The sequence below is a fragment of the Rana temporaria genome, chromosome 3 (genome assembly GCF_905171775.1).
Source record: "Rana temporaria chromosome 3, aRanTem1.1, whole genome shotgun sequence".
In the NCBI taxonomy this organism is placed as follows: Eukaryota; Metazoa; Chordata; class Amphibia; order Anura; family Ranidae; genus Rana; species Rana temporaria.
In genome coordinates this window covers 155,385,522-155,411,652 of record NC_053491.1, presented here as the reverse complement: position 1 = coordinate 155,411,652, position 26,131 = coordinate 155,385,522, and the positions used below count along the sequence as shown (strand labels likewise).

Sequence of the window (26,131 nt, the reverse complement as noted above, 5' to 3'; positions counted from 1 at the left end):
CTAGTCGAGCGGCCGTATTTTGAACGACTTGCAGACGAGTGATTTGGTATTTGTGGAGTTCTAGATAGAGGGCATTTGCGTAGTCGAGTCTGGAATTGATGATTGTTCCCACCACGACTGCAATGTCCTCTTTCGGGATAAAGGGGGTGAGTCTGCGTAGAAGGCGCAGCAGATGGTGGGATCCGCTGACTACTGACCCTATTTGTGCATCCATTGTCATGTAGGTATCGACCCATTGAGTTTAAGATAACTGATCCAGAAGTGGTCCGTGTAGCTAAAATGTTAAAGCAGTGGTATTTCCTTTGTAGTAAGATTCTGTGAGAAATGTGTCAGAAAAAGGCCCGAATAATTGTGTTTTTTTGCAGTCTTCATTTCTGGTAGGAATAACTTAACAGCATTTCATGGTGTGAGACACTACACAGGTCTGAAAGCTGGCATCTCTAAATGTGGAAATTTCCCGTCTCTCACTGTAGTATTTGTGTGCTTAATGAGCTGGTTGTAATAAATAGACTTTAACTCAGTTCCTTTATGCCAGACTTGAAATATAAGAGTATTGATCATGTCTGCTGTAGGCTGAGGTGTTATCCACAGCAGTGCCGGGATTTAACGTAGTACGTGTGAGCACTATGTGGAGCAGGTCCTGCTTGTCATTAGGCCTTGATGCTTTCATAGGGTGATCTGTTCATTTTAAGGGCATTGATATTTCAGTCTTTTGACGGACCACTTTATGAATTTACCATACAATGGCATATTATGTGCCACTGTCACACCTAGCATGTTGTTGAAATATTGATCTTTCATTAAAGTTGAACTCTGACAAACTAAAGACCTTTTGCTGTAGGGTTATGTTTGCACTGCAAATGTTAACTGCTTGTTTATTCCCAGGGGACCACGAAAAGCACTTTTACTTACCTGTAAAAGAGAATTAGTAAAGTGTTCATTATCTCTACATTTCATCCAGGTCAGAGACATAGGCCAGTTTTTCTGAACCTTTGTCCAGCCGGGGCACCCTTGAAAAGTGTTTTTTTTTCTGAGCACCCCTGTCCAAGACTTGGTTGGCGTTATTGTGTGTTTCAGAACACGCACAAAATCATGCTCGTTCCTGACACAGACCATTGCTCTGCTCTTTAGGGGTGCCATTAATTCTTAATAGTACCCCAAACATCGGCAAACATGGGGTGCTTTTAGTGCAGTACAATTTAAAAAAAGAGCTCGGGACCTCTTTCCCTGCATTTCTGCGGGTAGGGAAGCCCAATGAAATGAATAGGCTGCCTTACTACAAGCAGCACACAGATGTGAACTAAGGGCTTGTTCACACGTCAGGTTGGAGAGGCGTTAAAACAACATGGTTGAGCTGTTTTTACCACCCCGAACTCCCCCCTCCCCCTTTAGCTGCAGAGGCAGCAGCTTGGGGTCTATACATGCTGTGGCTGCAGCTGGAGGTATACCCAGGGTGAATGGGGCTGCAACCACCCCCCAACTGTGTGCATTGCGATGTGATGCATTTATGGGCTTAAAACAGGTGTTAAGGAGGCAACATATTGCCTTTTTACCACCTGGCACATGCCTCTGAAAAGTGATCTGAGCATGGATTTTTTTTCAGAGGAGCAGGAGTCCTTGCTGCTAAACAAGCCCTAAAAAAACAGTTCTGCTGGAACAGGACTAGGGTGGTCCGGTTTAAAAGTAACATACATGTACACGCATACAAACCCACACATGGAAGACAAATGCATACACATACAGACACATATACACGCACACATACAAACACATGGCACGACTGGTGACAGGGGAAAAAACCCTGGGAATCAATCTTGCCCTCCTTGAGATCCCTTCACTGGTTACCTGTAAAAGACAGAATTAAGTTTAAGGCACTTTGTCTGACACATGTGTGTTCTAGGAAGTGCCCCCCAATACCTATGCGAAAAATTAAAATGCCACAACCCCCATCGCGTTCTCCGTTCCACCAATCAAAAACTACTCCAGATACCCAAGGCCAGATACAACTCCAAAGGAGAATGAAGATTTGCAGTCCAAGGACCTAGACTGTGGAACGCTTTACCAACCAGTATCCGCACAGAAGTGGATCACCAGGCCTTCAGGAAAAAACTCAAAACCCATCTATTCTGAAGGCAAAATATAGCAGGAAATGGTTACTAAGCGCCCTGAGGCGATTCAGTTCGCATGTGTTGCGCTATACAAGTTTCTCACTCACTCACGTACAGACACATGTACACACATGCGTACTCAAATGCACACACATGTACACACACAGACACATGTACGTACACACATGTATAAAGCCCTTTAAAAAGTTCTAGTACAGTCCCTTTCCTCACACAGCCAGGTACTGTACTGTGGGGAGAAGCCAAGAGCACAGCACACTCCCCCTCCCTTTACTTTCACTTGGCTGAGGCTGATAGAGTACCCTCACAGTGCTGATGTACAGTTCGGCAGGGGATTGGGAGATTGGGCTCATCTGACAGCCCTTGTCTACCATGAACACCGGTTGAGAAAGGCTGACTTAGATCGTACTAAAACGAAAGCAATGGCAAACACTGTACTACTTTTCTCGTGACCGTCATTTTAGGTTTCCATCTACAAATAAAACAAAAACGTTTGCGCATTTTTATACGAATTAGACAGCTAAACAAATACGTTGTACTGGGATAATAGAGTGTATGTACCTTTTTAAAAAAAATGTCTGATGTGAGAATGACTGCTGGGTTATTGGAATTAAAGTCCTGCAATGGGATAAGTCCCCTGCAGGATACCCAACTTTTGAAGGTTTGGGCATATCGACTGGAAAACTGATTGGCGCTTGGGATGTGATACAACACTATTACCATCCACTTTGGATTTATGACCGGGTGGGGGTTAATATAAAGTGGTTATAAACCCTAACATATACCCAGTGAAGTGACTAGTCCCTGATGATAAAACAGAGATTAAAGAAATACTCATACATAAGTTATACCTGTTTATCTGCAGTCTTCTCTTCTCTACATCCATTCAAAGGGCATAATTTTATACAGCTTGTCTGAGTTTCCAGGTGGGGAGCTGAGGTTAAACTCTGTAGAGCTTGGTGAAGGGGAGGCTTGGGAGCTGATTGGAGGGAAATGACACACCCCTCTACACACAGAAATAGAGCTGAGGCTGTCAATCACAGGCTGTGTGCTGGAACTTCCTCCCCCATCACCTTTTTACCTCTTGGTGTCAGGTAAACTCGCTAGAAGTGACTCATGCTGATTACAGAGCAAGGAGGTGGCAGCAGACAGAAATTATACTTGCCTGGGCTAAGACAATTGCACACTATAGAAGGATATATTTTGCTCATATTTAATGTCTGAGGTTTACAATCACTTTAATGCAGGATAGCTTAAGTTGGCAATAGACAGATCAAAATGTGGCTGCTTCAACAAGAATCAGCTGAATTTTGATCCATCTATGAGTGGACTGGTTGTACCTAAGTCGATCGATGGCTTTTTGTTTTTTTATACTATCACTGCTGCAGGCGATATTATGCAGCAGTGATCATTGTATACTGATGGTGGGGAAACCTCCCACTGTCCTGAATACAATAACACAGCAGGAGGGATTCACACAGTCAGTGATGATGGGGGAATGAAAGGATTTTCTTCAAGTTGAATGAAAGAAATTTGCATAATGTACAGTATGGCCTACCTAAGGCTAGGACAGTTAAATCTCTTTGCTATGTTGGCAGTCATCACTTTTACAGCATCCTACAATAAATGTGTAGCTAATGAGATAATGACCATCCAAGTTAAATCTTTTAGTAGCGGAAAAATTTAGTCACTTGTGTAGCCCTAGGTTTAAAATATATTGTTTTGTGATCATGTCTTTTGGAGAGCTTACAGAGCTCTGTTGGTGATCATATGTCCATAAGGCTAACGCTCAGCACAATGCGACATGGTGACAACATTAATCTGAGCTCTTGCTTAAATTAGCAGTCTCTAGTACTAAATGATAAATTTTATCTTGTGCATCATTATGATGGGGTAGAAATGTATTGTGCTGCATTTTTAACGATCTTCTGTTATGCATAGGGTTGTATGTGAGGTGGGACGAGCGGCTAATGAAAAAGCGGGAAACATTCAGATACAAGTGAAAGGGAAGGAAGGAGTGTCACCGGACATTCTTACATTTACATACCAGGTCAGTAAAAAAAAAAAAATGTTTTCATTGCAATAGATGGTGCAGTCACTGTACTGCTCAAAAGGAGCGCTGAAGGGAACCTCTTTGAAGGAAAACTTGTGGTAAAAAGAAATTTGTGCGCTGATTTATTTTTTCTACCTGGCTGTTGTGGTTTAGTGGCTTTATTACTTTGTCACTAACTTGGACTTGGTATGCATACCAGAAATGTATTCAAAGTATTGTTCAACAGGTTAAACCACATATTTTTCTCAGTAGAGGCTATTGTTACCTATTTAATACATAGTTAAAAGCACAGCTGTTGGATGAATGATTTTCTGTTAATTGCCATTTAGTAGTCAGCCAACTGACTTAGAATAGGATCAAATAGGTCCATTTGCAGAAGCCCGATTCACTGAAGTGTGTTAACACTAACATGGGCTGCCATAAGACAGCTCATTTGTTTAAATGGGCTGCCTAGCACACTGCAAATAGCTAAAAATCATGCATGTATGATTTTTAGCAGTGCACCATAATGCACAGTAGTGTGATGTGTTGGTAAAGTGCATTGGGGTGCCACTCAGAATGAATGACACCAGGTTTCACTGACGCATGTAAAGCATATTACACATGCTCATTAATGCAGCACACTGGTGTGAATGTCACTCAACTGCAGTTGTCTAAGTAAACTGAAATCATGGAGAAATGTCTCTGAAATAATAATCATGGACAAACTGCATTGGCAGAGTGAGTCACTAAATATCACATAACTTGAACCAGCCAATCCTAAAGAACTGTCAACAAAAAATGTATGTCATGAGATTCAAAGTGCTGGGTTTTATGGCATGTATTCAAGTGTGTGTGTGTGTGTATGTATAAAGGTGCTATCTTCAAATTTGATAAAAGTATAGTGTAATATTCAATTTTATAGTTATGGAAAGCTTCCGCTGATGAGCTTTTTTTTTATGAACAACAGTGCTTTTCTGATTTGTGACAATGCTCAGAAAAATGACAGGTTATAATGCCGTAGGACCTAGTCTGTGATGCTTATGGCTCAGCTTCTCTGATCCTTCCCTAGTTCCTATCATAACTAGAGGCAATGTAAATGTGTTGTAGACTGATGCTGACACCACTGCATAAGCTCCTTCCGATCTAAGCTCTGTGCTTTCTTTGTGTCAGAGGATAGTGTCAGCTTCAAATAGAGGGGTACCAACAAGCTGTCGACTTTTCTTGGCTCTCTTCCTAGTGCATACAGGAAGTGTGGAATTTCTGATGCTCTCTGGCACGGTAGCTCCAGATCAAAGCTGACATCTGCCCTTTTGGGACTCCAAGAAGCTTCTGTTTGCTTCTTCTTCTTTCATTTATGGAATACATTGATGAGGATGCTTTATACAAATTCTAAGTTATCCACAGAATACATATTTCTCCAGGGGGGAAAAAAGTGGCATTGCAAGGTTGCAAGTCAACGCAGCAGTCTATAAAAAACAAGGCAATGCATGTTAATATTTGATTGCTTTTGGATACACACAAGTTCACCACAAACCACATCTCATCTGTTTCCTGTTTTGCTACAATACCTGGTCCTTATGATTTTATGCCAGCAGCACAGCTAGTAAACACACCGGGAATGCAAGGCTGGGGTAGGTGATTTTTTGCAGTCTTTGTATGCTAATCTATCGCCTACATTGCAGTGGCAGCTGGTGGTAATTTTTTCTTGGGGGGTAGAGGTGGAAAACAGTGCTTACCCTATTTTGATGCCCCGATTAGAGCCTCTGGCCCCGATTAGAGCCTCTGGCTCTAATCGGGCTTAAAAAAAAAAACCCTCTCCACATTAGAATCCATGCGCCCGGCATCCTGAAAAGGTCCGGGCACATGTATAGAGGATTGACGGCACCCGTGCGCCCTTAATGTAGCCCTGCTACATTGTTTTTGGAGGCTATAGTGCATTTTTTCCTTTATGCTGTTTTTACCAAATAAGAAATATAATAATCTAAAAGTCATATGAAAGGCTTATTATGGTGGAACACTTTTAGTAGGTAAACCGTTAATGTTATAGAGGTCTATACTGCAGGGCAAAAAAAAGGGACCACTGAGGAGGAAAAGGACAGAAAGATTTGGTTCCAAGTAAGGGTTTGTTAGGAGCTATGATGTTGTAATGCATGACACTCAATATATCTATGGGGAAGGTTCACTCTCGTTCTTTGTCCTAGTGACTGGCACTGAAAGTTGGGGGAAAATCTCAAATTTTAAGTTGTCACCAAACCAGAAATAGATGAGAAATCTTCCAGTGGGGGCACTTGTTCTGGTAACAACTGCCTTGGAAGGGATTTCCCTTGCGTTGGAGAGGGTTTTTCCTCACTTCCTGTTAACTCTACGATAGGTGAAAGAAAATCTCTCTGGTAGGAGAAAAACCACAAGGGCTTTAACTATCCTCTAGTCTACTCCATCTAAAATGGGCAAAAAATAATCTCAGTGCATGTCATATGTGAAGTGTATTGTAATTGGAAATGTTCTAGTTTCGCTGAGGGTTTCTTTCTTTGGCATTGAGTCAGTGCTACAAACACCAGTAATGTTATTTATGACTGCCGAATCGAAAACTGTATGCTACATCACTAGCTAACGTGAAATAAAATATCTCCTTTTTTTAATACCTAGATTCCACAACCTACTTTGGTAACGCCAACTGAAGGCGTGCTTGCTGGAGGCACCTACATAACAATAAGTGGAAAGCTGTTGGAAACCGGATCTAAAAGTGATGTCCGAGTGACTCTTGATGACATCAATTGTGAAGTGTATGTACATGACTCATATTAGAAGTCTGTTCATTCTGTATATTTTTTGGATTTTATGCTTTAGAGCAGGTGGCCTCCAAACTATGGCCCTCAAGTTGTTCGGGAACTACAATGGTACCAGAGGCTGAAAACATATATATTAAACTTTTAATAATAAATAAATACACACAAACTGTAGTATGGATAAAAATGGCTGTGGTCCTTTATTATTGGCATTATAATTAACCAATTTATCAATAAAATATTTTCATATAACCATCGTACTAAATTTACACCAACATAACAATAGTTCAGCCATCAAAGCTCAAACTATATTAAACCATTAATAACCAATAGTTCAACCATTAAAGCTTGAACTATATATAAAATTAATATAACAACAATCCCCTTACAGCAGAAGGGACCAGCCACATAACAAAGACCTTGACAAAGGGAGGGGGGGGGAGGGCATGCTGCCGTTTGTCTGGCGACCGTTGAAATTCAACTGTCTTCCTGTAGGTTCTTCAGGTCACCTGACCTTTTGAGACTTCCAGACTTTTTAATAAAGTTTATTGATAATGGTAGGTAAATAATTATTAATTTACATTAACTGCTTATCTTTTTGTTTCAGTCCCTGTTTTCATAGGCAGGGGTCGCTATTGAGCTTCTCCTGCCTTTCATTCTTATCATGCCTAGTCATGTCTGAATGTTTTACAATGCCTCATGGGACGTGAAGTTCTGCAACAGCTGGAGGGCCATAGTTTGGAGGTCCCTGCTAGAGTCTTAAAACATAACCGCATCTTTCTAGAAAATGTGATAATGGAAGCTTGGACCATGTAATAACCAACTTCAGGATTAAATTCCATTACTGTACCCATAGCATGCAATCAGATTCTTTCCTTTTCCCAGAGTAAAAAGAATATTCTAATTGTTATGGTAATGCAGATTATTTCTATTTTTCCTCTGGCTTATTTGTGATCAGTCTTACTGACTATCTTTTGTGTCTTTGATGCTTAGTGAGAAACCTCCAGGTTTAGCCTGTTTTGTATAGTAAACATCTGTGTGAGCACTGTATGCAGAACTAAAAGTGGACCTATCACCAAATCACATAAATAAGCATTAGCATAATCAGAAGAGGGTAAACAAGGGCATATAAAAAAAAAAAAAAAAAAGTTACTGAGAACCCCCAAACTGATTTTAACGGAGGACCTAGAGAAGAAATATGGGGGGTTTTGCAGCCTAATATGTTGCCACAATATTTGTGCAGTAGTTTTTATTATTGTAATGTTTTATAAAAAAATAACCCTAATATTTTGAGTATAGTGAATATTTTAACACCTAACATTCCTTAGGATTATATTTTAAGCGGAGCTCCGCTGAAAAAAAAAATATTTTAAAGCCAGCAGCTACAAATACTGCAGCTGCTGACTTTTTTAATATTAGGACACTTACCTGTCCTGGAGTCCAGCAATGTCGGCAGCAGAAGACGAGCAATGGCTCGTCACTCTGCTGCCCCCACCGACATCCTTGTTGAGGGAACCAGGAAGTGAAAGCATTGCAGCTTCACTGCCCGGTTCCTTACGGCGCATGCGCGAGTTGTGCTGCGCTGTGCTCACTGGTCCTCCCTGTGTTCTGGGAGCTCTGTGTTTCCCAAAACACAAGGGGGGGGGGGGGACTGACATTCTGCCCGCAGTCTACCTGCAAACTGTATGTCCGGAAGTAGGTGCAAATACCTGTCTTAGACAGATATCTACACCCCCCTCCCCCTGAAAGGTGCCAAATGTGACACCGGAGGGGGGGAGGGTTCCACTTTAGGGTGGAGCTCCACTTTAATATGTGTGTCTTGATAAGGTACGGTATTGTAGCTTATTACGCTTGATGATTTCTTTCTTTAATTACAGGTGTATTAAACATTTCTTTAACGTGGTATTAAACCCAAAAATGTAATTTATTGCAGCTAACCAATCATTAGATTTTGTGGCTGCATTTGTTTTTTGTTGTTTTTTGTAGGCATTTTTCCTCTGTTTTCATTTGGTGATCTGACCAGTAATACATCTCTTGTATAAGCGTGCTCCCACTCCGAATGAAGGAGAACAGGGGACACATTTGGACAACAGCATTCTTTAAAGGGGGGGGGGGGGTTTGCTGTACTAGCAGATTTTGATATGCTAACAAATTAAAGCCAAACTCAAGCTCACACTTTATAAGCAGTTAAAGCACACAGTTTTGTGTTTTCTTTTTGGAATAAAGGTTTTACATAAATAAAAGCCAACCATTGCAACCACCCCTGCCAGTTTTAAATGGTTTCTCTCAACCCTCCCAACTACTACATCTGCAGCACAGCTTGTTCTGTTGAAAATCATCAGACTTACTGGTCTGATTGTACATATAAAGGAATTGCGCAATCCCAAAACGTATAAACTTCCAAATCACTGTGAAAAAAAACAAAGGGGATAAACCAAATCGGTGAAAAATTTTTAAGATTTTATTTTATTTTTTTTCATTTTATCCACTTCCCACCTAACCACTGCAAATGTACGTCCGGGTGGGAGCTCTCTCCTGAGTGGACTTTCAGGAACGTCCCCCAGAAGGAGGGGGATCGCATGCGCGATCCAGATGCGCTTGTGTCACACGGACACGGCACATCTCAGATCGGCAGGAGTGCTCTGTGATTGGCCCTCCTGATCACATGACACCCGTGTCCAATCACAGCCGCATGTGATGTAAAAAGGGAGCTGGTTGCTAGGCTATCGGCTCTCTTCTCACACATTAGTTGTCAGTGAGGAGAACGGATCGCTGCAGCCGACTGGTGATCAGTGAGTATGAGCTGTTTTTTTACGTTTTTTTACTGATTACCAGCCTAGTAACACACAGTGTAAAACACAATTTCCCCAACACACATGTCCCCCACACAGTAAAAACACCTGTCCCCCACATATGTAACAGTAAAATCATATGTTTTTTTTTTTTACCAAATACATGTAGCAGAATAAGTTTTGGCTTAAATTTATGATAAAATTCAATTTTATTAGATTTCTTTTAGTGCCCAGTATTGATGTGGTTAAAGTCCAAAAAAAAACTATTTACATAAATTAAAATATAGTGAGTGTCCATTTATAATTCCAGTGCAACGCATGGATATCCACTATATTCATTGGTAAGCGCTTTTACATCCCAACTGAGAAAGATTAAAACAATTGGCCTCTTACCAGAGGCCTGATCACCAGTTAAAAATAAAGGAAAGAGAGCCTACAAAAGAAAACAAATGCAGTCATAAGCTGCAATAAAATGTTTGTTTGCTTTTGGGTTTAATATCCTTCGTGAACCAACATAACACTATATTACCAAAAGTTTTGGGACACCTGCCTTTACACTTGCATGAACTTTAATGGTGTCTTAGTCAAAGCAAGGTCCATTGCGGTGGCAGACATGACTTGTAGATCACCAATTCACAAATCTCTTTAAATAAAAGACATGGCTGTGTATACAGAGGCCTGCACAGCTGTCAGGTTTTTAAAACGTGACGAGTCGCGTCCCATTCAATGCAATGGAACCTTTCTAATAGGAGCGATGCTTTTTCTAAGCTCCAACTTAGAAAAAGGTTCCTGTACGACTTTGGGGGCGGCTCAGGGCGACCTGCATTGACTTCTATACAGAAGTCGTTTTGCAGGTCGTCTTCAGGACGTCTTGCAGAGTCGCCCCGAAGTCGTGCCACGGCTGTGTGAACCGGCTCTAAAGGGTTCTTTCAAAACCTTTATAGTAATAACGGAGACAAAATGTTTACAACCTTTGTTCTATCACTGCATTGATGCTTTTATCCATTTTGTCAGAAAAGTGTTTTTAAAGCTTATTCTAACAAAGCAACATTCGTAGTTTGCAGATGAGTACAAGAAGCAGGTACAGAGACTCAGCCTTTGTTCAGGAATTCTGTACACTGACGTCTTTGGGAGAGTTAAGTGGGTCATAGTCTTGCAGAGTCGCAGAAACCTGAATGAAACATGAGAATTAATTAGGAGGGAAGGGAATTCACTGACTGCCTGGATAAACAGAGCAAAGGAATGTTTAGGGCATTTTACAATAGGGAATGTGTGTGTTTTTTTTGCAAGATATTCCTGCCAAGTTATGTTTAAAAGGTTACATTAATCAGGGCAGGAAATTATGAGCGTATCTGAAAGATTTAACTGTCAAGTAGAAAGATATTTGGCATTCTTCTTTGGCCTGTACTGTGTCTTAGAAGACATGATTTTAACTCTTGTCTATTCTGGATGATGGCAAGTCATTTTAGTTCAGTACTGTTTCTCTAAAGAGAATTCATTAGCATCTTAAAATAAAACAAAGACAGCTTGGCTTACAGAAGGAAATTCCAGGGTTTTTTGTTAGGGTTTGCTGATAACACAAGCATAATGTGCCTTGTATGCTAAAATGTGCCAGTCAAGTTATTTTAAGACTATCATTATAGCATGAGTTAGCTGATTGTTTGGGCTCAAATACGGTTTGGAATGCAGCGTCAATGAAAGGGTTACTGTGCTACTCCCCAAAACCTTTGACTCCAAACTGTGCAGGCAAACTTGCCAAATAGTTCCAGCTGTCCCCGTTGTATTCCGTAGTTTTGCTTTCAGATTTGCCAATTTGGCTGGGGAGACATACAGTGATTAGCAACAAACGCTCCATGATTTTCAATTGCCTTTTAAATTCTAAGTAACTTCAGCCAATCTCATTCCAATTAATATTCACCTCTGTAGTACTATGTTCAACAAATAAGAGCAAAGCCTTGTAGACTATTTTTTACATGGAATCAACTTCAATACTCTTACAACTTAAATATGCCATAAGGTACCTTCTTGTGTGTGTTGGAATTGGCTATGGAATGCTATGACAACATAAATGACAATGCAATAAGCACAGTCATGCCTAATATTCTCATAGCTAATTGTAAAAGCTTGTTCCGGATAATGCATTAAAACCAGCTCCCACACTGTCAGAGAGGCAAGATTACTGTTATGCCCTGTACACACAATAGGTTAGTCTGATGAAAATGGTCTGATGGATTTTTCCATCCGTTATCCGATGAAGCTGACTGATGATCAGTCGTGCCTACACACCATCAGTGAAAAAAACGATCGTGTCAGAACGCGGTGACGTAAAACACAACGACCTGTGGAAAAAAATGAAGTTCAATGCTTCCAAGCATGCGTCGACTTGATTCTGAGCATGCGTGGATTTTTAACCGATGGACGTGCCTACAGACGATAGTTTTTTTTACTATCGGTTAGGTATCCATCAGATAATTTTAAAACAAGTTCCAGTTTTTTTTTAACCTGTGGATAAATAACCTATGGGGCCCACACACGATCCGTTTGGTCTAATGAAAACGGTCCATAAGACCGTTCTCATCAGACTAACCTATCGTGTGTACGCAGCATTAGTGTCTGCCATTGTTAGTCTGGTTGCACCAGAAAATGTAATCTATTGCAGCTACCAGCCCAGTGGTTGTAAACCTCAGACATATAATATGAACAAAGCATATCCCTCTATAGTGTGTACTTGTCTCAATTAAGAGCACTATGTGTGTCATTTCTCTCTGCTTCTTCTTTCCTCTGTCAGCATGAATCACTTTTGAATAGTTTTCCTGACACCAAGACAAAAATGGTGATGGTAGAGACCTCCAGCTGATTGACACCCTCTGCTCGGCTGCTGTGTGAAAGGGGGTGTAGCCTTTCCCTCTAATTGGCTCTCAGAGCTCTCCTTAATGAGCTCTGCGGTGTTTAATTTCAGCTTTCTGCCCCTGTTTTCAGCAGCTCAGTCAATCTGTAAAAAAATCTAATTTGAAGGGATGTAGAGAAGGGGCTGCATATAAACGGGTACAACTTATGTAGATGGATTTTTTTAATCTCCGTGTATCACCTGAGGCGAGACACTTTACTGGTTATATGTACGGGTTTACAACCACTTTAAATGTGGCTGCTGCCTTTGTTTTCTTTTGAGCTAAGAACATTTTGTCAATTACAAAAAAAAATACATGTTGACCTTGCCAGAAGTGCAGCGTCCTTGTTAATTCCTGTGAGCTGCTCTAAGAATATCTTCCTTCCTAGCTGTTTTGTGTAAACCAATTGCCCTGCACCCCCTCCGACCCTATGTAATGGAGATGAAGAGATGCAGATATGTTTGTAGTCCATTTCTGGAGAAGAGTCTAGGGCAGGGATTCTCAACTAGGGTTCCGCCACAGGTTGCTAGGGGTTTTCTTGAACAATCAAACATTTCTTCCTCTCAGATAAGTTCCCATTGACATCACTGATCTTTTTAGCCATCTTTAACCACTTGCTTACTGGGCACATATACCCCCTTCCTGCCCAGGCGAAATTTCAGCTTCTGGCACGGCGTCGCTGTAACTGACAATTGCGCGGTCGCAACACTATTTTTTTTACTTTTTGCTATAATAAATATCCCAATCCTTTTTTTTAAATGAACATTTTTTTTCTCAGTTTAGGCCGATACGTATTCTTCTTCTACATGTTTTTTGGTAAAAAAAAAAAATCGCAATTAGCGACTGGTTTGCGCAAAAGTTATAGCGTATAGGCTAAAATAGGGGACAAAATTAAGATTTTTTTTTTTTTTTTACTAGTCATGGCGACGATCTGAGATTTTTTTTTTATTGTGACTGCGACATTATGGCGGACACATCGGACACTTTTGACACATTTTTGGGACCATTCACATTTATACAGCGATCAGTGCTATAAATATGCACTGATTACTGTATAAATGTGACTGGCAGGGAAAGGGTTAACACTAGGGGTTGAGGAAGGGGTTAAACGTGTACCCTGCATAGTGTTTCTAACTGTGGGGAAAGGTGACTGACTGGGGGAGGTGACCGATCTGTGTCCCATGGTACAAGGGACACAGCATCTGTCTCCTCTCCCTGACAGGACGTGGATCTGTGTGTTTACACACGCAGATCCACGTCCTTGTCTGTGTAACCGCCGATCGCGGGTACCTGCCAGGCACGCGCATCGGCACTGCAGTGACTATATTATTTTGGTTTTGTGTTTAGTTAAACTTTAATGGCCAGGAAAATCCATAGCGCATGATTGGGTACACGGTAAAATGTTTTTTGTTTTTTACATTGGCAGTTGTTTACCTTTATAAAGTGTGTATGTTTTATTTGTGCATAATACAGACTTTCTTAAAAGAGAAAAAGGAATTGCTGTCTGGAATATTCAGTGAGAGTGTTACAAAATTACAGAATTCCAGCCTACTTCAAGCACATCGAGGAGTTATCCTATTTTACTGTGAATATTACAACTGGGGACAGTTTGAGGAACATGAGAATAATTTAACGTGCACTTTTCCAGATGAGGCATTTTTAGAACATCAAATCATTAATAGCCCAGGCAATGCCCAAGACACTAGTGAGTTTCCAAATGGCTAATAAAAAGTGGAGCTGATAGACAGTTTTGAAAATATGCAAATGCTAATTGCCATAGCTTGATCTGTCGCCTCCAAAATCACACTGAAACCTGTTTCTGTTTAGAGTGTGTTTTTTTTTTTTTTTTTAACCATTTTTTTGACTTCACTTATTAAGAGCTTATCTTGTAGAATGGCTTTGTTCTTCTGTGTTTTGAAGGGTACTATAGATTCAAGTTTTAAGATTTCCATTTACACTGTTGTATTGTGGTTGACTATTCTGGGGCTGCATTTGACCTGTTTTATTTTTTTATTTTATATATATATATATAATTCTCGCACACACCTGGTGTCAAGGGTGTTTTTTCTTTCGCACTCATGTAATGACATTTAAGTAACATTCAATGAAGTAATACTCAAAGAAATATTGAAGCCCAGGCAGTTCTAGACTTACTCCTTGGGGTGGTCTCATCTCACACAGTCTTTGCACATAGTATTACTTGAATTCCAAGAAATGGATTCAGAGCATCCTGGACTCAGAGGAAGTGGGTTGAAAAAAAGCTGTTGCTGTGGGGGAATTTGTCAAGATTGAACAAGATTTAATAGCTTAAGTTCAGCTTTAACTTTTTGTTTGTAACTTATATGCATATAATTAGCTGTTTTAGCATCAAGGGTGTTTGTTTGGCATATGGTTGACTGAAACACAAGCCTATTATTTGCCATTGAGGACTTCATGCGTGAAGGATGCACATGTGTATTGCCTTTGTGCTGCTTTCCTGCTCTGATTGTGTCTCTCAAAAGCTGTTTATTGATGAGTTTTAGCTCATCACTGCACAGCTCTACGCTGCTGACTTTCTTCTCATTATTTTCCTTTACAGCATCGCATTTGGTGAAGACATAGTTTGTGTTACAGGTGCAGGTAAGAAGGAAGGAGTTGTCAAAGTCAAGTTGCATTACGGCAATCACATGGAGATAGAGGCTGAGCAATTCTATTACAGAAGCAACCCATCTATCAACCAATTTTACCCTGATCGAAGCTTTGCCAGGTATTTTGTCTACTCTATGATGGATTGTACATGTCGTAATCTCAAAGTTAATTTGTTCAGGGTTCATTTGTTCATTTCCACCCCCAAAAAAATCTGTGTGTGTGTTTTCTTAATACATCTCTTAACATTCAACCATCTACCAGTCTGTATATAGTCCTTCATTACCTGGCCATTTTTCAGTATTTAGTGTTATAGTTAGACTGATAATAACTCAGTCATGCAACGCATGTACCCAAATGATTTTTACCTTATTTTTTTAGACAAATAGACCTTTCTTTCGATGCTATTAAATGGCCACTGGGTTTTGTATTTGTTACTTTATAAAGGGAAAAACAAAAATGGGTTTGCTTACATTCGCTTTTCATTTTTTTAGTTTTAAAATAATGATCCCATCCTCCATTGTGATCTCTGGAATTGATTCACAGTGATCACAAGGTACAGAGGCACTGTGGTTGGCTTTGTACATAGCGACTGTGACCTAAGGTGTCCAATGACCACTAAAATCACAGCCATTTATGAGCACACAGGCCACCTGAGTATTTTCTAAAGCGCTGTTTAAAATTGGCACTTCAGAAATACTGTACGTCCATGTCTTTGTTTTGTTTTTTTAATCGACCGTTGCCTCCCGACATTTGGCCCATGTACCCAACTTGATGCTATCTTAAAAATACACAATCATTGAATATACAATATGCTTTTTATTCAAACTAGAGCATGCCTTACTGTTGTAAAACTTTGTTTTATGAGAGGTAAAGCATAAAAATGGGCAACAAAAACTCTGGGGTTCATATACTGAATGTTTGGCCTACTTGAAAGACATCCTGATTGTCCAGAGTGCAAATTCCTATTTAGGGAGTGGTAGGTGGTTACTTGAAACATTTAGTAATGTGAATTTTTACTTTGTAGCTCATTTATGGTACAGTACTAATGTTCTGTTAGGCAGTTAGTGACTTTCAGTCCAAAGTTTGTGTAACTGAATGCTTGAAATATGAATGATAAAAACAACGGACAATAAATCTATTGCCTTTGTAAATAGTGGAGGAAGAAATATTACCATATCTGGTATGGGATTCAATCTTGTTCAGAACTTCAGCATGATGGCAATGTCACGATCAAGAAGAGAGAAGAGACAGGTGGATGGAGACAGTGCACAATTAGTAAGTGTTTTTTCCTTATTGTATTTTTAATTACAAGAACAAAAATGTAATACATTTCAGCTTCACAATTTGTAGATATGGTAGCTACATTGTATTTCCTTTTTCAGGATAAGTACAGTTCATTCAAGTACAGAAAACTACTTGCTGATCCTGAGAGAAATCCAGTGATCTTGTAACTTCATGCATACTGTACTGATATCTAGAACAATGTTTTCTGCTTTTCAAGCTATCCCCTGTGAACTTTCACAGCCTTCCTCTCTATTGGATGGAGGTGAGGCGAGAGGTTTGTGGTCTGTCAGTAAAGCAGCCTAGAGTGACCATGCTGCTTCTCCATAGATACAGTATGAAGAGTGAGCGTTGTCCCAAAGGACAAAGTGTTTTTCTGACAGGATCACCAGGTGAAAATAAAGGTTTTTAAAAAGGCAATGAATGCAGCAGCTACATTTAAAGAACTGGTAAGATATAATAAATTACATTCTTATTTTGGGGTTTAAATGTGATGTAAGGCCCAATGAGCATTGCTTGTTTAAGTTCAAATAGTTGCATCCGTCTTTAGGAGAATTTGAATAGTGTAAAGGGAAATTGCCCAAGCAGCACAGTAAGTGACTTGTGGGAAAGCCACAGAATTTTGAGGTCTGGTCCTTAACCTTATTACTTCTGTGTTGGGTTCTGCCTTTAGGCCTGATTCACACCTGTGCATTTTTAGTGCTTTTTGCATTTTGCAGATTTGCACTACAGTCCATTTCACATGGTTTCCTATGGAACACATTCTGTAGTACAAATCTGAAAAAAGCACTAAAAATGCATAGGTGTGACTCAGGCCTTGTACCAAAATGCTGACTTAATGATGGGGTTGATTTCTAAAACTGGAGTGCAAACTCTGGTGCAGCTGTGCATGGTAGCCATTTAGCTTCTAACTTCAGCTTGTTCAATTAAGCTTTGACAAAAGAAAACTGGAAGCCGATTCGTGCAAAAATCTGGTGCAGCTCTTCATAGAAACCAATCGGCTTCCAGGTTGTTGTTTTTTTGGTCAAAACTTAATTGAACAAGCTGAAGTTAGAAGCTAAATGGCTACCATACACGGCTGCACCAGATTTTGCACTATCCAGTTTTAATAAATCAATTCCACTGTGTTCATACAGTAGGACCCCTTTCACACTGTAGGCGTTTATCAGGCGCTAAAGGGCTGAAAAGTGCGCCTGAAAAACGCCTCCCCTGTAGTCCCAGTGTGAAAGCCTGAGTGCTTTCACACTGGAGTGGTGCGCTTGCCGGACGTTAGAAAAAGTCCTGCAAGCAGCATCTTTGGAGCGGTTTAGGATACACCGCTCCTCCACTGCCCCTACCCATTGAAATGAATAGGCACCGCTACCAAAGTACCTGTAAAGCTATTTGGCAGCGGCACTTTTCGGAACACATTTAACCCTTTCTTCAGCCGCTAGCAGGAGTTAAAAGGGCCACGCTAGTGGCCGAAAAGCGCAGCTAAAACGCCAGTAAGGCCCCTTTCACACTGGCATGTTTTTTTAGGTGGTTCAGCGCTAAAAATAGCGCCTAAATACCGCCTGAAAAAGCCCTGCAGTCTTCAGTGTAAAAGCCCGAAGGCTTTCACACTGAAGCAGTGCGCTAGCAGGACCGCTCCAAAAGTCCTGCTAGCCACATCTTTTGGAGCGGTAAAGGAGCGGGGTGTTTACCGCTCCTCCACTGCTCCTTCCCATTGAAAATAACGCCGCTATACCGCCAGCGTACCTCCTGCAGTCAGTGTGAAAAGGGCCCTATGCGCCGCTAAAACTAGCGGCGCTTTACCGCTAACACGGCTGCTCTGTGGGTGTGAAAAGGGGTTTTTAACTGAAAGGGCATTGATTTGTATCAAATTTATTTTGATAAAATGCTTTTGGAGTATAAATCTAAAGATAGTTTTCTATTTAAGATACATGAATCATTTTGTTTATTCAGCATTAAATAGAGCTTAGTTGTGTATGCTACATAACTAAGCTCCATTTCATGCTGAATAAACAAAATTATTAATGTATCTTAAATAGAAAACTATCTTTAGATAGATTTTTACTCCAAAAGCATTGTATTAAAATACATTTAATACAAATCAAAAAAAATATCTGATTTAAATAAAAAAAATAGCAGACCTAAAATTAAAAAATAAAAAGTGTTTACACAAGCAATTTGTTGGATTGTTAATGGAAATCTACTAATGTTGCGTTTTTTTACTTCAGTAATATTTGATTTTTTTGGTAAACTCCATTAAATAATTCCAAGCGCCGCAAGCTTAGATAAACATGCATTGCATTCACACAATAACCATGAGATAAAACCTAGTTCAGAAAATATTCCTTTTTTCTTTTTCTTTTTTTTTGTTTACATAAAGTTTATTTCACATCAAACAGAAATAAGACATCAGTGGTACAGTCATACAGATGAGTATTAAGTTAACAATCGTATTAGGAACCATCATCCTAGAGTTCCACCAGAAAACAAATCCAAAATAGAATATAGTATTGAAAATTTGGGGAGGAGGGGGCCATAAGAATCGACCCTCTAGACCAGTGGTCATCAACCCTGCCCTACAGGACCCACTAACAGGCCAGGTTTTATGTATTACCATGGGGAGATGCAGTCTAGAATACTGCAATCACTGAGCAGCAAATGATATCACCTGTGATGTATTTCAGTTATCTTGAAAACCTGGCCTGTTAGTGGGCCCTGTAGGGCAGGGTTGATGACCACTGCTCTAGACCCAAAGGGAGCTGCAAAATGAAATGTTGAAAGCATCACGACCTATAAAGGAAAAGTTAGCCAGCAAAGTAGGAATAAACATCATCTGAGAACTACATCTACTGCACCGTTACGGTCTTATTAAGAACCCAAAAAAAACGAAGTCCCATCCCAACCCACACCTCGAGAACAGAAAAACCACAGAGTTTAATTACCCAAACCTATAACGACCCGAACCAGGAGTAACTGAGCCATAGTATAGTCTCCTATGGGGGCAGTGCGTAAAAGGTAGCTTGCCAAGCTCTCAGTTGTCGATGGTGGGAGCAAACTGTTTTGCAGACTTTGTAACTTAAAGGCTATATGCAATGAGGGATCCATTACTGAAAGAATAAAGAAAGTGTTTTCCTCAGTTCACTTAGACATTGCTAAGGGCACAGACTCTATTGCAACGAAAACTGGTGAGTAACAGGGAAGTAAAAATAGAACAATGGGAAGAGTAGTAATTTGTCCCCCATCTCTCCATGTAGCCCGCCTCGCCTAGCTTCACTCAGTAGATCACTGGTACAGGACCAAACGATGCCATGTTGTAGGACAAGGACCAAATCCTGCTTTAAATATGCAACGTTGAAAGCAGAGATAATGTCAGCAGCGGATCCTGCAGTGTTAAGGCAGATGGTATGAAGGGGTAAGCAGTTTCCTCAAATAAATGAGAATGCTAATTGCAGAGCCAGGAGAGTCAGTGAGACGTCACCAATACCAACAGGATAAAGGCCACTTTGACAGGGCATAGCATAGACCAGGGAGCCCCAGTGTTACCGGCTTTACAGTTCAGCACTGGAGTCGCAAGCAAACCAAAATAGCAGCACCAGTCGGGTGGAGTAGGGCCACAGGCATATAGGGTGAATGCGGTAAGGCACATCACAGGAGAGCAGGTAGAAAAGGGGGGAACAGAGCACCCCTAACCACACGACAGGCAGAATCAGCGGACACGTGGCAGGGAATCGAGCCATTGCGAAGCCTCCAGCGGGGAGGTAAAGTATCGAGTAAACTCGCCATCCACCACACGCACACGAGCTGGAAACAGCATGCTGTACTTTAACCCCTTGGTGCGAAGCTGGGCCTGAACTTGATCAAAGGCTCTGCGAAGGCTCTGAGTTTCCACGGAGTAGTCTGGAAAGATCATAACCATAGCATTTTCGTGGCGCAGCTCCTCCAGTCTCCTTGCCTTCCGCAGAACCAGGTCCTGGTCCCGAAAGTTCAATAAACTGAATATAAATGTGCATGGAGAGGCACCAGGATGGCCTCTCACAGATGGCATCCTTTGGGCCCTCTCAAACGCAAAGTGAGGAGAGAATGGCGCCAGAGGGAGGAGCGTGCGCAGTAGATGTTCTGTGTAGGCCGCAACTCCCTCAGGAAGACCTACCATGCATAGGTTATTTCTGCAGTTTCTGTTTTTACTGTCTTTAGCATTGGATTCTATGACCTTCACAAACCGAGTCCTCTGTTTCGCCCACTACCTGTTTGACAGTCTATCCCTGGAACTTATCCATATCCCGCCAGATTAGCCCCATCTCCAGCTGCATTAGGTAAATTTTCATCAGGGTGGGCTGGCAACCCGTTATGGCCTGCATGAGGGCAATAAATTGTTCCAACCCCAGCGGGGGCAATACTAGCTGCTCTGTCTGGGACGCCATGCTTGGTCGGGGTACCGTGTGTAGTCCCTGAGATGGCGGAGGTGTTTTGGGAGTCGAGATCCGCTTTCGGTCAAGGCTAGTTTACAGTTGCTACAAATCATGGTTTCGGACACGCTTTGTTAAAGCTCTCTGAACGCCAGTCAAAGCTCCTGTCACTAAATAAAATTGTTAGCTTACAGTCCTGTTTACACCTGCGTTTGCTTGGGGCTTTGGTGGGGCTTCGGTGGGGCTTCGCCATTGACTTGTATGGAAGCTTTGAAGACATTTGAAAGCACCACTAATGCTATATGGGGTATAATTTTTGAAGCAAAGTCAAAGCTAGTGTCAATGAGTCCTTAGAGACAGACTTCCCCCTTTCTCATGCCCAGCGTTTGCGAGTACAAAAGTCAAAGTAGGGTAGTATTGAATCCCTTCAAGGCGCGGAGCTCCAGTCACCCACGTCCGCTCAGGTCACCATCTTGACGCCGCCCCCAGCAATATTCCTTTATTCCATTGTTTTGCAAATCCTTGTACACTTCAAACTGTATGATTGAATCAGTTCTGATATCGCTGTTTTACTAACCTGACGGCTTATTATTCTAAATAGGAAACCTTCATTTTGTTTGCAAATATTAAAGATTCTAAATACCAGCAAGAATAAATCCTTAGATTTAAAGAGCACCTGTCATTTCAGATTCATCATGGCAGAGCCTGTTAGCTGGCATCCACTCACCTGATGTCGCCACGTCACTCACCTTGTTGTGTCACTGCCGCATCACCAGCCGTCCCATTAAAGTGAATGGGACTGTCTGTGAGTCAATAGCGGGTCAGAGGAGGAGCCTCTGCACGACAGAGATTATGATTTAAATCGAGTTGATTTAAATCAAGCCTTTTTACAAGTGATTTAAATCGACTTGATTTAAATCAAATCCACCCTGGCTGCTCCCATTAAAAAAAATTGTTAGAACTCTGAAATTCTTCAACGTTCAATACAGCTTCATTAGGGTCTAGTTAACAGCTGCTTCTGCCATTTCATTTGCTTTGCTTTGGCAGTGTTCAGTACGAGAAAGAGGCACTGACTGCAGGCCTGCTTTATAGGACTCCCATAATTCAATAAAAAATGTGGCTGTTTCACAATGAACACCTTTACCTGTTTTCTTGCAATGGGTAGCTATATGTCCATTTCCAGTTTTCTTAAATCATATAGTGTTAGGATTATTGCCTTTACTACATAGCAGTGTATTTAAGCACAGATTACACACAGCAGAAAATGAAATGCATCACTCGGGGGATGCTTAAGCCCTGCTCAGCTATGACATGTAAACAAGGGTATGTGGCCATGGAAAGGTCCCTGTTTTTTTTTTTTTTTTCAACTCTTTAACCTGTTATTGGTGATGGCATGGAGACTTCAAAAAAAATTTTTTTTCTTATAGGAAGGAGAGTTGATTTTACTGAATTGTTTTGTGGTTATGGTAATTTGCTGGTTATGATGCAAGAAACAATCATAGACAGCCAAAGCTTTTTCTGTATTTTTTTGGGTGGGTAGTTAAAACCTACCGGTAGTTAAGATTTCATTGTTGTCTGCATCCCTGTAAGGGAGGTTCTTTATAATTCTAGTTCTAGTGGTCTTCATGACAGGAAGTAATGCCGCGTACAGACTATTGGACATTCCGACAACAAAACCGTGGATTTTTTTCCGACGGATGTTGGCTCAAACTTGTCTTGCATATACACGGTCACACAAATGTTTTAGGAAATTCCGAACGTCAAGAACGAGGTGACATGCAAGACGTACAACGAACTGAGAAAAATTCAGTTCAATAGGCAGTACGGCTCTTCTGCTTGATTGCGAGAATGCGTGGAATTTTGTGTGTCAGAATTGTGTACACATGATTGGAATTTCCCACAACAAAACCAGCTCTCAAATTTGTGTTTTCGGAAATTCCGACAGCAAATGTCCAATTTACAGGGCTATTTAACTGGTCATACACACAGTCGGAATTTCCGACAAGCTACCATCGAACATTTGTTGTTGGAAACTCCAATCGTGTGTACGCTGCATTAGAGTTCTCAACCATTCCTGACCCAATCCAAAACTCTAGATCAGATCTGTTGTTTTTGTAGACCAGGTTAAAAAAATTGTAGGAACGGTTGTTATATTTTATTTAGATGTTACCTGGCAGCTGGGTTTGCTTTTTTTTTTTTTTTGCTTTTTCTTCTTCTTTTCTCAACTTTATGTTCTTGTTAAATAATCTATGTTGATTAAATATTGATATGTAGTCAAGAACAGTGCCTTGCATTTTTTCCAACCAGTTGATGGTTATTTACTGCCTTAGAAGCAGGCATGTCAAACGAAATACAATAGCTTCATTAAAGAGAATAAGTCCACATGGGGTTTAGTGAGGGCCACATTGTCTTGATCATTAGGAAATGAGGACACGTTTATTATTAACATAACATACAATAGTTTATTCTTCTGAAAAGAGTCGGGAACATTTACAGGGCTTTAACTGTAAGGTCATATAAGCAAGTGTTCAAAGTGATAAAACAGCGCTATAAACAGAAATAATCTGTTCAGATGGATATCCTGAATAAGTGATGGTGAGGGAGGTGATCGATCAATGGTATATAAGCACCTTATACCAAACAAAATTTAATTTGTGAATGCACCAAAAATGTGGATAAGTCGCCCAAAAAGGAGGAAATAGGCTTACCACAGCAAATCTAAGTGAGATTTGCTAACAAACCATCTGTGTATTCAGGTACTGTGCGGGTTAAATCAACTCAGGCGGGGGTACATAGGAGGCAAAGAAACACAAAAATCATAGTGTAATGTGACTAAACAATGACCCCTCCTAAGCATGGAAAAAACCTTTTGATTAATTCCCGTACAATATTGTAAAAAAAGGTATGCATATATATCAGCTTCTGTCCCCGGGAGCCGCGCGAGTGCTGTAGATCAGCTGGTCTCGTTCTCCTGCTGTGTTGGACAAAAGATGAAGCGCGGTGGAACGCACTTTCGACTTCCGTGTAGCGTCTAACTGTAGCCACGCCCTGACGCGTTTCGTCACTTCCGACTTCGACTGAGGGCGTGGCTACATGACGCCTTCACTATCTCTTTATACCCCAGCATCCAACGACTATTGGTTATGTCCTTACCGCCCACCGGATCTGATTGGTGCTAACAGATCCGGACATAGAGATGGACATCACCCGGGATGTTTAATGGGTTTACAAGAGGAATAATGTTTTTAGGAAATCTAAACTGCATTTTAATATGGCCACATAAGCCTAAAAAAAGGGGGGTGAGATCGCGTCTTCCCCGTTTTATGTTGGGATATGTGCCATTGGTAAATGGCACATACGGGGAGATGTGTATTCTCACGAGTGAGTACTGTCATTAAAAAAGATCATTTGTTTAAATGAGCGATCTCGGTATCGATGACAGATAATATAATGAGTTAATACATATATCAAACAGGAAAAGAGAGGTAATTCTTCGTTTTACTTTTTGGTGATAAACTTTCAAAGATACAATTGGTCATAGCCAATCACATTTGAGGTGGGAGTGTCTGGCATCGTTCATCACCGCTCCGTGTATGGGTGAACAGGCGGACAGTGATGTGGATCCAAGAATCCCCATAAGTTGCGGAATAGCAATTTAAATGTGGTAACTTGTTACGGTAGCATGCTAGCATTAGATATAGCTACTGATAGAAAGATTATTGGTATGTTTGTTTAATGTACAAAGTGACCACCATGCAGTGGTCACTTATAGGGTGCATTGTTCCGCCTCACAAATGCACACTAGATGTGCATTTTATATTGTAACTCCGGCGCCATTTGTTTAAGGCAAGTTATATATTTTGCGAGCTGCGTGTACATTGTAGATGATTGGTGTATTCAACACGGATGTTGGTCTATCCAATACTATAAGTGGTGATATCTCCACAGTCAAAATAGGGTGTTAACGTGTATAATACCATATAAGGACATGAATTATGTATCTACATGTAAAAAACGCATATGGTAAAAAAGTTTAAAAATATCTTAAAAGGTGTAATATACCCAAGACATTAAAAAAACAAACGCAGTATATAATGTACAGTGCGGTGCACCCGAAAACCGCTGTTAATGACATTATTGAAGGATAATCAGAGAATAAATAAAAGGGAATTTATATATACTGTATAGGAGCACACATATAAAAATAGTGATCCATAAATACATATATATAAAAATATAAAAATATAAATATAAAAATATATATATATATATATATATAAAAATATAAATATAAATATAGATATATAGAGAGAGAGATTAGTAATGTGGAGCAGATGTACAATTTTGTAAATCTACAAATAGACTGATCATAGGGCTGAGGTATAGGGATAAGGCCCGTATGTGTGTCTATTCCTGGTTCACAGGCATATAATACAGGGAATGGATATGTTTAACTGATGATATATATGATCATTATATGGTCATCTATATACGGGGACAGGTACTATTATGAGCTTGTTAGTTAGTGATCGCCATAGCTTAGAACACAACCGGGGTCTGTGTTCACGTGGTACGTAAATTCATACATCAAAGGTCACTAATGAAACAATTTATGTCCAAGTCAATGTTCAGGCCCTTCGGTGCCAGCGTACCTGCCAAATAGATCCATTCCGTTTCACGCTGTGAAAGTATCCTCACATGATTACACCCTCTCCAGGTAGGTTCAACATGGTCTATGGCCCAGAATTTTAGACCAGCAGGGTTGCGGTTATGGTGCAACAGAAAGTGAAGGGACACATTATGGTCCTTGAATCCCGATTTAATGTTTGCAACATGTTCCGCTATCCTAATTCTGAGTTTTCTCTTGGTTCTGCCTATGTACATTAAATGGCAAGGGCACTCGAGCATGTAGACGACATGAGTAGTGTTGCATGTTATAAATGATTTTACTTGGAACTGAGTATTGTTAGAGGTGGAAGTGAAGGTGTCGATACATTTTTTTGGTCTATTAGCTTCCTTACATGGTAAACATTTTTTGCAGGCAAAGAAACCATTTTTTTCCCATATTGTTGGGGGTTTCTTAGGAGGGTCTAGGATCTTTTTCACCACTTTATCCCCAAAACTTACTGCCTTTCTGTATATAAAAGTGGGTTTGGTCGGGAGGACTGTATTTAAAATCTTGTCAAGGAATAAAATGT

At 40.5% G+C, this 26,131-nt stretch overlaps 1 protein-coding gene across 4 annotated transcripts in view; it reads left to right on the top strand.

The window, feature by feature from the left end:
- The window catches only part of PLXNB2 (plexin B2), a 296,169-nt gene that overhangs the window by 218,762 nt on the left and 51,276 nt on the right, over positions 1 to 26,131 (top strand). For all 4 annotated transcript variants that reach the window (XM_040343685.1, XM_040343687.1, XM_040343688.1 and 1 more), the window contains 4 exons: positions 4,068 to 4,176; positions 6,808 to 6,944; positions 15,206 to 15,373; positions 16,410 to 16,530. In XM_040343685.1, the coding sequence (XP_040199619.1) occupies positions 4,068 to 4,176; positions 6,808 to 6,944; positions 15,206 to 15,373; positions 16,410 to 16,530 (535 nt within the window). The remainder of the gene's footprint in view (positions 1 to 4,067; positions 4,177 to 6,807; positions 6,945 to 15,205; positions 15,374 to 16,409; positions 16,531 to 26,131) is intronic.